Source organism: Lethenteron reissneri, unplaced genomic scaffold (genome assembly GCF_015708825.2).
Source record: "Lethenteron reissneri isolate LAM-NWPU_2019-01 unplaced genomic scaffold, ASM1570882v1 scaffold_1099, whole genome shotgun sequence".
Taxonomy (NCBI): Eukaryota; Metazoa; Chordata; class Hyperoartia; order Petromyzontiformes; family Petromyzontidae; genus Lethenteron; species Lethenteron reissneri.
Window position 1 is genome coordinate 117,957 of NW_026890782.1, and position 14,486 is coordinate 132,442.

General features: G+C 48.5%; 1 protein-coding gene across 1 annotated transcript; it reads left to right on the top strand.

Moving 5' to 3' along the window:
• Nucleotides 1-4,034: 4,034 nt before the first annotated feature.
• Nucleotides 4,035-5,481, top strand: LOC133361476 (uncharacterized). The gene has a single exon (XM_061580393.1). It carries the CDS (start codon nt 4,624-4,626, stop codon nt 5,479-5,481), a length of 858 nt encoding a protein of 285 aa, XP_061436377.1. The 5' UTR covers nt 4,035-4,623.
• The last annotated feature ends 9,005 nt before the right edge of the window (nt 5,482-14,486 follow it).

The following is a 14,486-nucleotide window of genomic DNA, read 5'->3' on the forward strand; positions in this document are numbered from 1 at the left end:
GTTCGATCTCCCAGCCTGGCCTTCAAAACATTGACCAGGATTCTTACAATTCCCTGTTTTTGTCCACCCACAGTGCATCGGTAGATCGCGTGCAGTAAGCTTAATGGCGAGTACTCTCACCTCTTTCAAGACGAATGGTCAGTGTGGAAAAGTTGGCCAAAACATACCCACCGGATCAGCACTCTAGACCTCCCTCTAGTGGGGGTTCTTTCACCAGCAGTTGCATGAGCAAGTAATTGCAGGGCTGCAGCATTAACCTCACGTGTACAACAATCATCTGGTTTCCGTGCATTTCAGAACTCCTTGATCCAGACCCCAGCATCCCAGTGCTGCAGGCTCAGTGCTCTGCATCGGTGTTACCATTGCGCCGTTGCATCTCTGCAACCACGTGCCACCCGTTGCCGCGTGTAACGTCGCTGCACCCTGTGCACCGCACGTGTCAACAGCCCCTGCCGCTGCTCCGCCGGGACACCGGCTTGATGCTGACGATGTCTCAGGAGCAGGCCGCCTGCCTCCTGGCCAACGCCTTCTTCTGCACGTTCCCCCGGAGCAACGCCACCGGGACCCGGAGCGAGGACTCTGCCTGCCCCGACATCAACGTCAACAGGTGCAGCAGCAGCAGCCCATCACTGTGCATTACACACTGTACACCGTGTGTCATGCAGTACACACACACAGATGCCATGCTCTCTCTATGTAGAGTATTTCTTGCTGTATATGTAGCGTCGGAAATGCAAAGCACACACCACACTGTATGCTTACCTGTAGTTGCAGGCACGAGTCTGCAGGGGGTGCCACCCTGAGTTAGAGAGAGAACCGGGACCGTTGAGAGGCCGAGTCCCCCCCCCCCCCGACCCCAGGTGAGGGGTTGGGGGGTTATTCCAGAGCCACCTGGAAGGTTCCAGAAAGGGGGCAGTACCGGGGGTGGAGAGTCCCCGAGGTGGGTAAAAAAGACGGACCCCAGGACGGCCCGAGGCAGTGCTCTGAAGACGAAGAATGAAGACCGGCTAGGCAAGGACCCTGGGACCCTGGGACCCGGGACCCGACGTCCTTTAATGGGCCGGGGCCGAGCACGGACCAGTGGTCGAGACCCGCACCTTGGCTGGGTCGGGTCAGCATAGCCTCCCCTAGGCCACCCTTAGTCGGAGGACTCAGAGCCCGTAGCCCCAGTGATAGGGCACGTTAGCCCGGAGGCCATACCTCCCCAAGTAGTGGGAGTAAAAGGGGCTTCTGTTATAAGATTTAAATAAACCGTGTTGCCTCTAAGCTACGTCTCCAGTCTCCGTGGGAACCCACTACATATACACAAGAAATGCTGTTCTACACATAACGGCCATGCCATGTTTCAGTTCAAAGTAACGCTGCAGTACGTGCACAGGCTATGCTCCTTTACACATACTCTGTATTATACGGCACACACTTTCATGGTGCTGTGTACACGGTATATGATGCGTTACACATAGGCCATGCTGTATTATAAACTCCGTTCAAAGTATCAGTTTATCCGTAGCCAATGCCACTGTACAAAGACAAAAATCCCCCTCATAGCCTTAACAGATTTTTGAGGCAAGTGGTGTTAGTGAGCACCTAATGAGGACTGGCACAGTACACAGAGGAGTGGGTGGCCAACACCATGCCCAGCCGCATTTGTCTCCCTCGTGGTGATGTGTACACACTGCATCAGGTACTCATTTGAGGTTGAGTCGACCATGGGGAGGCCCAGGACCGGTTCAGATATTTCCCACTGTTATACCGGTAGGAACAACAGGTTCCACACTGCCCACCAGGGATTATTTGTCTGTCGTGCATATGGGGAGGGGAGGGTGGGGGTGAGAGGGGTGGGGCTGGGTGGAGAGGGGAGGGTGGGGAGGGGCTGGGGGAGGGGAGGGTGGGGAGGGGCTGGGGGAGGAGGGGAGGGGCTGGATGGGGAGGGTGGGGCTGGGTGGGGGGTGGGAGGGGTGGGGCTGGGTGGGGAGGGGCTGGTCACCCCGTGGTGCCCTTATAAAACTCAACGTTTAACCTACACACTACACTATACACGACACGATAAACTACACCAGGGGTCCTCAAACTACGGCCCGCGGGCCACATGCGGCCCACCGAGGACATTTATCCGGCCCATGGTCACTAATTGGGCTGCGGTGGTGGGCACTCATTGGGCTGCGGTGGCGAGCACTGATTTGGCTGCGCTGGCGAGCACTGATTGAGCTGCGGCGGTGAGCACTGATTGAGCTGCGGCGGTGGGCACTCATTGGGCTGCGCTGGTGAATGGTTCAATGGGCCAATTGACTGGACTTGCCCCCCAGGCCTAAGGCTGCCAGCCCTCCCCTGGCTGTACTTGACTGGCTCTCCCTCCCTCAGCTCACTCACTTGCCCCTCGGCTCCACTCCCAGTGATATTCCTGTGTGCTGAGTAAATGATAGAGGGGTAATAACAGAGTGATCTCTGATCTCTGGAGGGGCTGCCTGCTGTTTTCCCGTGCTGGTCAGTGACAGACAGCCGAGGAGTAGGAAACCCAATTTAAATGACAGTAAGTGCATTTATATTCTGATTGCTATTCAGTTGTATGAGGTTATATGTTGTATGTTGTGTAAGCCCCGGTTCATACTGTTGCGATCTCTGAGCAGTGCGAGTTCAGCCATATGCTTGTATGGCTGAACTTGCATTAGATTCGGAAGAAAAAAGGCACATGTGCCTTCTTTTTTCCTGCAGTGGAATCGGATCGCATGGGTCTTCTCCCCCATGCGATCAGATTCCTATGCGAGTTCGCAGATCGCACTGCGATCTGTGAACAAAACTGCAGGTGTAATTAACTTTTTAATGGCACCCGCACCAGTGTGAGCCTGGGGTAAAAGCGGAGTTCCCCCAATCAGACAGCATTGATGGGCAGTGCAGTCTGTATGTCTCTGTGTGGGCAAAGTTATTGCTGGTATATTGTTTTTGTAGCGCTGTATATGTATATTGGTATTTTACTAATAGCAATTTTGACTCCCTTGGAAACAATGATGTCAAGAAAGAGAAAAATTGACTCGGAGTGTAGGATATTCAAAGAACAGTGGACTTATGATTACTTTTTCATGCAGTACAAGGAAAGAGCTGTGTGTCTGATATGCCAGAACATAGTGTCTGTGTTCAAAGAATACAATTTACGTGGACACTATGAAACTCAACATAAAGATAAATATGATTGGTCGGAGAAGTGAAAAAAGATAAAATATTAAAACTGAAAAATACACACTACAATGACAATAGTTTAAAGTTTAAACTATTGTCATTGTAGTGTGTATTTAATGTGGCGCTGCACTCTGATGTTGTAGGAGAAAACATTTATTAAAAAGTCTATTTAATTAAGTAGAACGTGTTGTCTATATTTATTTAAAGTTGCGCATTTTGATGTGACGTCACATTTATCACCCCCCCCCCCCCCCAATCGTCACACATGTCTGACCCCCCCCCCCCAGGTGCGTGACGTCATTTATGGACGGCCCCCGAGTCCCCTGCCTCTGAGAGTTCCCAGCGGCTTGAACAAAAAACCTTCAACCTCGACAGACAACGCGAGACCACTACCACCTCTGCCACTTGCCTCCTGTCAGCACTGTACTGGCCTGCGTGCTGAACTTCTTCCGCACCGTACGTAGCTAATCCGAGGTGCTAATTTAGGATCCCTCTCCAACTTCCACCTCTTCGCTGCCCCCCCCCCCTAGGGCAGACGTTGACAGCGGGCACGGGCTACGGAGCATGGATCCCGTGCAGGAGAAATGTCGAATGTGCGTGGGGAGCGTCAGCGCAGCACGCGGACACGGCGAGTCCAAGGTGCACGCACACCACAGGCGGCGCAGGCGAGACCCCAGCAAGTCTGGACTTGCGCGAGAAAAATAATAAAATGATCATCTAAATCACTCAACACGGATTGGTTAACGCTTGTCACTGATAATCCAGAGTGACGCCTCACGTGTCGCTTGTTGTTGTGTTTGTTACCCGGGCATGGCAGCTGCGCGTATTGTGCGTCGTGTTGTGTGTGTTAGTCTGTAAGTTCGTTGTGAATGTTGTGGATTTGCTCTCCAGCACACAACCGATTAGTGCTGTGCTCGTCACGAATTGGCCACGTTCTGTTTACGTGACAAACCCCTTCCTAGTTGGCTGTGTCGGGTGGTTTAACGACACATTTATATTTACGCGATTTAACCCAAAACACGTCTAGTATGTAACTGTGTCTGTATGTTGTATGTATCTGTGTATGTATCTATGTACCAGTGTATGTATGTTGTATGTATATTGTATGTATGTAACTGTGTGTAACTATGTATGTTGTATGTATGTATCTGTGTATGTATCTGTGTGCGTAAGTTGAACTTCTTCCGCACCGTACGTGGCCACGCGTGGTGATCGCGGGCGAGGCCGAGCGACGCGAGAGGGGTGAGGGGGGGGCAGCTGCGGGTCGCCCCCCCCGCGCCCTGGGGGCTCCGTCACCGCCACCGCCGCCCTGGGGGCTCCGCGCGGGGGCGCCAGGAGGAGGAGGCGCCGCGTGATGCACAAGTCGCCGCGTGGCCCCGCGGTGAGCGCCGGGAAGGGCCGTCACCTGACAGTGGCGCCTACGCACGAACCTCCAGCTCACCAGGGGCCATGTCACCGCCGTCTCTCGCCTCCACCGCCTCCACCGCCGCCGCCGATATATACGCGGCAGTGACGAGTCAGACCGCGGCAGTCATCGCAAGGGACGATTCGGACATCCCCCACGCGAGCTCGGCACGAGATCCGTCTTCGTCGTGGTCATCCTGCACGTGGTGCCGAGGGGCTGCTGCTGCTGCTGCTGGGAGCGCGTCGCGTGCAGGTGCCCGCGTGAGCTCGCCCGGGGGGAGTTGTCGGCACGACGACCCGAGCCGCAGCCCGAGCCGAGCGGTGACAATGGGTCTCCTTGCGTCGCGAGTGGCGTCGCTGCTGGACGGAATGTTCACTCAGCAAGCGCGCGTGCTGCTGCTGGGTTTGGACGCGGCCGGGAAAACCAGCATCCTGTACAAGCTCAAGCTCGACGAATCCGTGGTGACCATCCCGACCATCGGCTTCAACGTGGAGACCGTGCAGCCCATCAGGAACGTCACCTTCACCGTGTGGGACGTGGGCGGCCAGCAGAAGATCCGCGCTCTCTGGAGGCACTACTTCCAGAACACGGACGGGCTCCTCTTCGTGCTGGACAGCGCGGACCGGGAGCACTTCCCGGAGGCTCTCAAGGAGCTGGACGCCATCCTGGACAGCCCCGAGATGACGCGGGTGCCCTTCGTGCTCCTCGCCAACAAGCAGGACCTCCCGCGGGCAGCGGCCACCGCGGAGGTGGCGGAGGCGATGAAGGCGGTGAAGACGCGGCACGGGCGCGAGTGGCTGGTGCAGGGCTGCTGCGCCCGCACCGGAGAGGGCCTCCTGGAGGGCGTGGGGCAGCTCTCCCGCTTCATCAGCAACTCCAGAGCCTCCTCGGGGACAAAGTGAGCTCGGCAGCAGCAGCAGCAGCAGCGGCGGCGGTGTCACTCCAAGGCGGCGTCTCTCGTGCACGTGGGGGGGGGGGGGGGGGGGGCTTCGAGTTGTGTCCACTGGTCGAAACTTCACTCGAGCGAACGCCGTCATTCAAACCAACAGCTCGCTGTGTGTGCCTCTGCATGTGTGGATGTCTCTTGGTGTGCTGTTGCTCTGGTTGTCCCTCTGGGCTGCCCAGAAATATCTTTCCATGTGTGTCTTCTCTGTGTATGTACCTCGTGTCTGTTCACGAGTCCCTGTCCTCTGTTTTTACGTTGGCATGTTCAGCCCAGATGATGAACACGAGAGATGTATCAGTCTTTTGAAATACGTGGTCAACCAGGTGAGTGTCTAACTGTGTTGTTGGCCGACTGGTTTGCATCACGTGATTGTTTCTAAGGTCTGTTGAGTTTCTCGTCTCCCATCTTCTTGTTGCATTTGCTTACGTGTAGTTCGCCGTTCTCTATGTGCTATGTACGTGATGTCCCCCTGTGTGTTCCCTCTTTCTATGTTTCACCCCATTTTCACCTGATGATGAGCGCTTGTGTTGCGTTCGAAACGTCGTGATTTATTTAAATTTAATTTATTTAAATTTTATTTTATTTCTACATACGTGTCTTTACCGGAAAAAAAACAATGAGTAAAACAGCTTGTTGTGAAAGACCCAATGCAGAAGATCGCTGGGTTTGGTCTTCCACGAAGCTGCTCACGGTCCACCCTAAACCGCAACCACTGCACAAAACACGGCAGTAGATGCGGATACCCTGATGCACAAACGTTAAATTAGAAACTCTCCAGGAGCCTGCGACTGTGGCCATCCAGAACAGACCGTGCAACGTGTAACGGCGCAATGCCCGGTCCACAAACACGACGGAGACGTCACAGCGAGACACTCACTACCACTGCTTCTCACGCGGTGATCTTGGCTTGCCCACCTGGATGTGACTTCATAATCGTCTGCTGTGCACCTGCATCAGCAGCCACACGAACGAAGCAGCAGCAGAAGAAGAGAACGCGGTCGCGTCCACGTGCACGCGCCACGCGACTGCGCGTGCCTCTCGCTGCGAGTGAACCTCCGCATCGTCGTCAACTGCGGACTGCAGGTTCACATTCGACGTCGGCTGTCGCTCTGTGATTCCACACTGGGGGGCAAACGCCTCCCCCGAGTTGATTCCGTTGCGCGCTTTCCTTGCAGCCGTCGCGTCGCGGCCTCCGGATGCTTTGGGTTCATCTCGCCATCTCTATGGGTCAACTTTGACCGCTCGTGGTTTAGATATATATATGTGAATGGCATCTGTAAATTAAAAGCGGCACAATCTCTGCAAGTTCTTTTTCATTGAAGGCACTTTAATGGCTCGTCTCATTTTCAGAAATACTTTTATAGACCAATAACATTTCCGAACATCTGGAGATAATTGTAGGATATATTTTTCCCGTCTGTCATACAATGAGATTGTTTGACCCTAATGGTTAAATTCATCAACTTACTCAATTTCCGTGCCCTTTGCGTTCACATGTTCTCTTAAACTGTCGTCAATTTACTTGTTTCTGGCTTTGCACTGCTCCATAAAATCTGTAATAAATTTTGAAACCTATTTTCGTGATAAATAATAAACTAGACAATGTAATCAGCGCAATGTAAATGTTTTAAATGTTTATGGTTCATATTCTCATAGATTTCGTTACCCCGATGGTGATACGGGCGTTACCTTCACTGTTCGTGTCCTTCAGAGTGACAGATCGTTTACACTCCTCGTTGTCTTACACTCGCTAACTATGGATGGTGTACAGGACATGTAATGGAATGCCTTGTGGTATAAATCTATGACAGCTTGATCAATGTATTTGCCGTACGCATTGTACTTGTCTGTTATTTGATTGAAGGTGGCCTGATGTTGATAATGATTTCATGAATTCTGTTTTCTTCGTCGGTTTGTTGTTGTCTAATGTATCACATTTTTAGTGGATAATGTTGATGAATATTTTGTAGATGCACGAACCGAGGCTGATAGTCATATGATTATTAAGATCCAATCGTCACGTTTGTGCAATAAATAGTTTGGGATCAGACAGTGTCGTTACCGTTAAATGTTCTCGGATTGTGCGACCTGATTTACATCTTGCTTCAAGCAGTTCTTCTTGACTCGAGTTTAAGATTGTTGCCCAAGTTTTCATCTTCGGACGATCGCACGATTTAACGTGCCTAATAACGATGTAAAAGTATCCCTAGACGCAGCTGATGATACAACTACTGGCTCCACAGAAGCAAATGAAACGTGTTACTGCATTTTAGAGCCTTAACATTCACCACTTATCATCAGCGCCTCCAGCCTGCCACTGTCGAAGATATGGGGATGAGGCACCAGTAGCCGTCCTGCAAACCTCAAGGGTCAGAATCAGAACCTTTATTCATACCGGAGGAATCCGATGAGCTATAAAACTCTTTTTCACAGGTGTACAGTAGGGACACGGGGTCAGAACGTTACAACAAACAATACAAAAACACGAAAGGAGTGGAAAAGATAGGAAAGAGGAAAAAATATATTTAAACATAAATATACAAATAAAACTAAACGTGTGTTTTTATTTTCCAGATAAGGCCCACTGAACTATATATATTCTTTTTAAGAAGCGACCCGGCCACAAATTTTAGCTCAACGAAGCGGCTTATCACGTGGAAATTTATAATAGCAAAGTAATATAAATAATCTAAACGCTTGAAAGTTGATTCTAAATGTGGAGTGAATCCCGGAGGACAATCCACAAGACCACGGGGAGAGAGAGAGACATTCACACTCCAACTATACAACAAACGTCAGGGTGAGGATCGAACCCAAGCCCTCCTGTATACCAGGCGAGGTAGTTAACATCTCGCCACCGTGGCGCTGTCCACACACGGCAGGCCGAGTCCAGTGACTCTGCAAGAAAGAGACGTCACCATCTGCGGGTCACCCAATGTGTGTTGCCGGAGCAAGGTCTCCTCGCTCTCGGGAGTCCAATGGGGTCTGTCACCTATCCTGAAGCCTCACATATCAGAACGACCGCGAACTGTTCTACATTGTGCAGTGTTTGTGGGATCTGAAGAAGGTGGTTGCGATGGTGACGGTGAAACCACTCCGGTTCTCGTCGTCTTGCTGTAGGGTTCAACATCAGGGAATCCGCCATCTCATTTCAGTTTCTGCCGCAACAGCCCCGGCTCGTTCTGTGATCTTTACCCGTCAGAATGACTGCGATTCCCTTCGTTTTGGTCTCCCTGCCTCTGCCCTCACTCCCCTGCAACAAATTCAAAAGGCTTCAGTTGATTATCTTAATTCTCACACTTCCCCTCTCCACTGGCTTCCCGTTCACTCCACCGCTGTATTTTCAAATACCTCACGCTCGACTTTAAATCTCTTCATGGCCTTGTCCCACCTCATCTCGCCTCTCTCATCTTCCATAAACCTCCTCGCATCCTCTTCGTTCCCTTTCTTCTCTCTATCTCTATCCCTCCTCCCTGGCCCAATTCCGTTTTCAATTCTTCTCCCTCATTGCACATCTCCACTGGAAAAGAAGTCCTCTACATTGAGCAGCCCTGCTACCCCAAGTCTCAACACTGCCTATAGACTCAACATTGCCCACAGACTCAACACTGCCCACAGACTCAACACTGCCCATAGACTCAACATTGCCCACAGACTCAACATTGCCTATTGACTCAACACTGCCCATAGACTTATCACTGCCCGTAGAATCAACATTGCACCATAGACTCAACACTGCTCATAGACTCAACATTGCCCACAGACTCAACACTGCCTATAGACTGATCACTACCCGTAGAATCAACATTGCACCATAGACTCAACACTGCCCATAGACTTTCGCGACCAATGTTATTAATAATCAACGTTTTTGGGTTTAGATCGCGTTTATTTATAAATGTGTCGTAACCCTCCACCACCCGACACGGCCAATCAGTAAAAATGTGTCACGTTGACAAAGACAAATAGTTCACTGCTTTAGCCCACCGGTGTGTTGAAGCCACAACATTTACAATTTGAGTACGACGTTTCGCTGGTAATTGCAACCAGCATCATCGGGCAATTCGCCAGAATGGTTCTGGCGAACATTGCCCACAGACTCAACACTGCCCATAGACTCAACACTGCCTATAGACTCAACACTGCCCATAGACTGATCACTGCCCGTAGACTCAACATTGCACCATAGACTCAACACTGCCCATAGACTCAACATTGCCCACAGACTCAACACTGCCTATAGACTCAACACTGCCCATAGACTGATCACTGCCCATAGACTCAACATTGCACCACAGACTCAACACTGCCCACAGACTCAACACTGCCCACAGACTCAACACTGCCTATAGACTCAACACTGCCCATAGACTGATCACTGCCCGTAGCCTCAGCATTGCACCATAGACTCAACACTGCCCATAGACTCAACACTGCCCATAGATTTCGATTTAAAGCTTTCGTGACTGCAGGGATTCATCTTCTTGGTTCTTTCGGTAAAGTCACGTAGAAGGGAAGTAATAAAATAATAAAAATAAAACATAATAAAATAAAATAATTCTCACGACGTTTCGGCTACAACGCAAGCAGCCGTCTTCAGGTGAAGAATGAGACACTACCAAGCTAGGAGCTTATATATAAGCTGCGTTGGAGGTGGAAGAGCGCCTTAACAAAAAGAATGTGCATATGAAGAGGAATTTAGCATATTCATGGAAAATGCGTAGGAGGTGGGCGGGGGGGTTTCAAAGTCATATTATGCCCATGCATTATGCAGGATCAGCAGCACCAAAGGGGGGTGCAGGGAGTAGCAGTAACAAAGGAAAGGAATGTTAATGATATGTAGCTGCAGTTACTCAACAACCACGTAGAAAACTAAAGTATAAACTACATAAAAAACTAAAGTATAAACTGCATAGCACCATCAGTATACTTACTATACTCTACAATAAGCTGAGTTACTAACAGCAAGTAATACATTACAATTCTACGTCGTATAAATTATATAATATGCTTCCATCTAAACTGTATTCTCTTACATCACACGAGCATATACCGTACTATATACTGCCATAGATAAACCCAACATTAAATTATATACTGTATTGCTGTAACCAACCTATACCTTATACATTTTAATATAACACTATGTATTATTTTACCCACCCTAATGTGTATCGAAATGGTTTATTACGTCCTTCCAATGATTGCTAAGCCAGAATCCATCTTCTCGGTTAAAATTGTCTCTGTGCTTGTATATGTGGATCGCCTCATGAACGAATCTCTCATGATAGCCAGATGGCTTGCAGAGAACCTCTGTCTTGGAACCTCTGTCATCTGGCCACATGGCCGTGCTGCTCTAGACCAATTTCTCGACCACATCAACTCCATACACCCAGCCATCAGATTCACCATGGAAGTCGAAAAAGATGGCAAGCTACCCTTTTTGGATGTCCTAATCAAAAGGAGACCTGATGGTTCAATGAGCCACTCTGTCTACAGGAAAGCCACCCATACGGATGCTTACCTAAAACCGGATTCCCACCACCATCCATCCCAGAAGAATTCCCTCATCAAGACTCTATATCATAGAGCCCAATGCATCTCCGACTCAACATTGCACCATAGACTCAACATTGCACCATAGACTCAACACTGCCCATAGACTCAACATTGCCCACAGACTCAACACTGACTATAGACTCAACACTGCCCATATACTCAACACTGACTATAGACTCAACACTGCCCATAGACTGATCACTGCCCATAGACTCAACACTGCACCATAGACTCAACACTACCCGTAGCCTCAACACTGCACCATAGACTCAACACTGCACCATAGACGCTCCACTGCACCATAGACTCAAACACTGCCCCATAGACTCAACACTGCACCATCGACTCAACACTGCCCATAGACTCAACGCTGCCCATAGACTCTCTACTGCCTCTGTACATGAAGCAATCCTCACATGGCCCCTGTCAACTCCATCATTTCAATTGCGTCATCGTGTCGTGAGCTCCGTCAAGCGTCTTGAGTGAAGGGCGCTGTCCATTTCATTCGTTCATCGCGCAGGGCTCGGGGAAAGGACCTCTTGCGACTCGCAGCGTTCCCATGAACTGCTTCTTGCCGCCCGAACACCGCTGTTCATCAGATGCTTAGAAACGTGATGTCTTTGTATTATTACACGCTTTTATTTAACTCACTCTGTCTGTTGTTGTCGTATCCTCAAATCTTGTAACTGAATTTTAAACCCACTTCCCAATGTGGTATCGACTGCAAAACTTGGTATACTTATGTCATACTGATGACAATACTATATTCTATCATAAAAAACATAAAAAATATATATTTGTAAACATTATTTTTATATGTTATGTTTCGGCTTGGGTCTCATTGTCCACGCTCAACTGATGTTGGCTGTAAATCAGCACGGTCCCTGACGTGATGGCAAGCTTCGGGCCACTTCCTGGAGTCGTGGAGTTCTGCCATTACGAATACGGTACATTTCATTAAAGCGTGTTTTAAAAAAAGTACTTTTAAATATTACTTATTCCTCAACGGTTAGAAATGGGTGGACCAGTGGGCGTAGTGGTTAGCACACTGTTGTCTGAACCTGGCCACATGAGTTGGATTCCTGGCCACGACTAACATGACCAGCGTGGTGAAGTATGATCACACAACCTTAATGACTGATAGGGAATACGGTGGTCTTCATCCGGCAGTCCCGCGGGACGAAACTTTTTTACTTTTCTAACTTATTACAAAACATGTATTGATTAAGTTATGTTTATTCATTTCAATGGCCAGTAATAAGAGGCACACGTTATTACCAAGTGTGAATCATTATCCAATTTAGCTAATAGCTGCTCACCAATGACATTCTAAAGTTGACAAGGTTTATTAAAGTCTGAAGTGTTAGAAAGAGAACAGCGGTCTACTTGTTGACTTCTTCATTCAACCACTTTAATTTAAAACGGGGACACGCAGTGTGGTGTCAGGGAGTGAGCTCACTTCCCAGGTCACTCGAGCGAACGAGGGGCCGTCCATAAATGACGTCACGCGATTTTGGACGATTTTGACCCCCCCCCCCCCCCCCTCGTCACACGGCCGTCACGAAAAGGTCAGACCCCCCCCCCCTCAAATATGACGTCACAAAGCTCTGCCCCCCCCCACCATCCAAAATAAAAACACGCTTCAAATCGCTTTAAAGTTTAGAGAGTTACGTGTTTAGAGGTTTTCTGTGTTTGCGATTGTTGGATGTTGAATGGTTTAGATGGTTAGTAGTTGAGGTTATAAGGGTATGTGTTTAGGGGTTTAGAGGTATCTGGGTTTCAAGGGTTAGTGATTTACAGTGTTAGGTGTTTGTGGTTTGAGAGTTGAGGGTTTGACACCTAGACTTTCACAACTAATATTGTCCATAATAAAGTTTTTTTTTGGGTTAGTCTCCAACACTAAATGGCACTTTTTGTTGATGTGACAAATTTTACTAATTGGCTGTTTCGGGTGGTGGTTGGTTTAAACGACACGTTATATTTACATAATCTAACAAAAAAAACCTTTATGGGTTTAGAGGGTTCCGGGTGTAGTGGATTATGTGTTTAGAGGGTTAGCATTTTAGGGGCATAGGTGTGTTAAGGGTTAGGCGTCTAGAGGGTTCGTTCTTTAGAGGGTAGAGGTTTAAATGTGTGGGATTAGGTTACAAGATTTAGGGTTTTAGAACGTTAGGGTTTTGAGGGTTAGGGTTTTAGAGGTTGAGGATTTAGGAGGTTATGAGTTCAGAGGGTTAGGGGTCTAGAGGGTTAGTTCTTTAGAGGGTAGTGGTTTAGATTGGTTGGTATTTAGAATGTTAGGGATTTAGGGTTTTAGAAGGTTAGGGTTTCAAGGTTTAGAGGGTTAGGGATTCAGAGGGTTTAGAGGGTTTGGTTTTTAATGGCTTAGACGGTTAGGGTTAAAAGTATAAGGGGTTTAGAGAGTGAGGGTTTGAAGGGTAAAGGGGTTGAGGGTTAGGGGTATAGGAATTTAGAGGGATAGGGGTTGAGATGGTTAGGGTTTTGGGGGTTTAGAGGTTAAGCTTTTAGAGGGCGAGGGGTTTAAAGATTAGGGTTGTAAGGGTAAAGGGGTTGAGAGGGTTAGCGGTTTAGATGGTTATGGATTTAGATAGTTAGGGGTTTAGAAGTTTAGAGGGTTTTAATTGTTCGATGTTTAGTGGTTAAGGTCTCTGTGCGAGTCCAACATGTTTGTATGAGTCTATGGTAAGATAAAAAGAGTTCAGTTTAATTTGTATATTTCGAAACAATTTGTTTACCTTTCCTGTGATGTTTTTGTATTGTATTTTTGTTGTTATTTTCTGACCCACCCGATTGGACGTCTGTGAAAACAGATCGTTATAGCTTATCAGATTCCTCCAGTATAAATAAATATTCAAATTCAAATTCTATTGACCTCTGTGCGAATCTATGGATTTCTGTGTGAGTTTTTGGGCCTTTGAGAGTATGGATCTCTGTGTGAGGCTCTGGGTCTCTGTGCATGTCTATCGGTCTCTGTATGCCGTATGGGGTCGCTGTGTAAGTCTGAGTGTCTATAGGAATGTATGGGTCTCTGTTGGAGTCTATGGGTTTCTGGGTATGGTTGTTTGTGCGAGTCTTACATGCACAAATTTAACTTAAAATGGCCATTGAGGGTTGCGGAATCCAAGTTGAAAATTAAGTTCCCTGCAGTGCAAGCCAGCTCTCTAGTCGTGTCATCAAACAGCCCCTTTAATTCTTTATAATAATAAAATAGACTTAGTCCAGGAAATCCACACTGAGTCACAGTCGGGTCCTGAATTGTTTTTTTACATTTTCGACGTATGAATGATGAGTTCTTACACAAGTGGGGGAAACCGGAGCACCTGGAGAAAACCCACGCATACGAGGGGCAGCACTTTAAACCGTGCAGGCAAAGATGGCGATTAT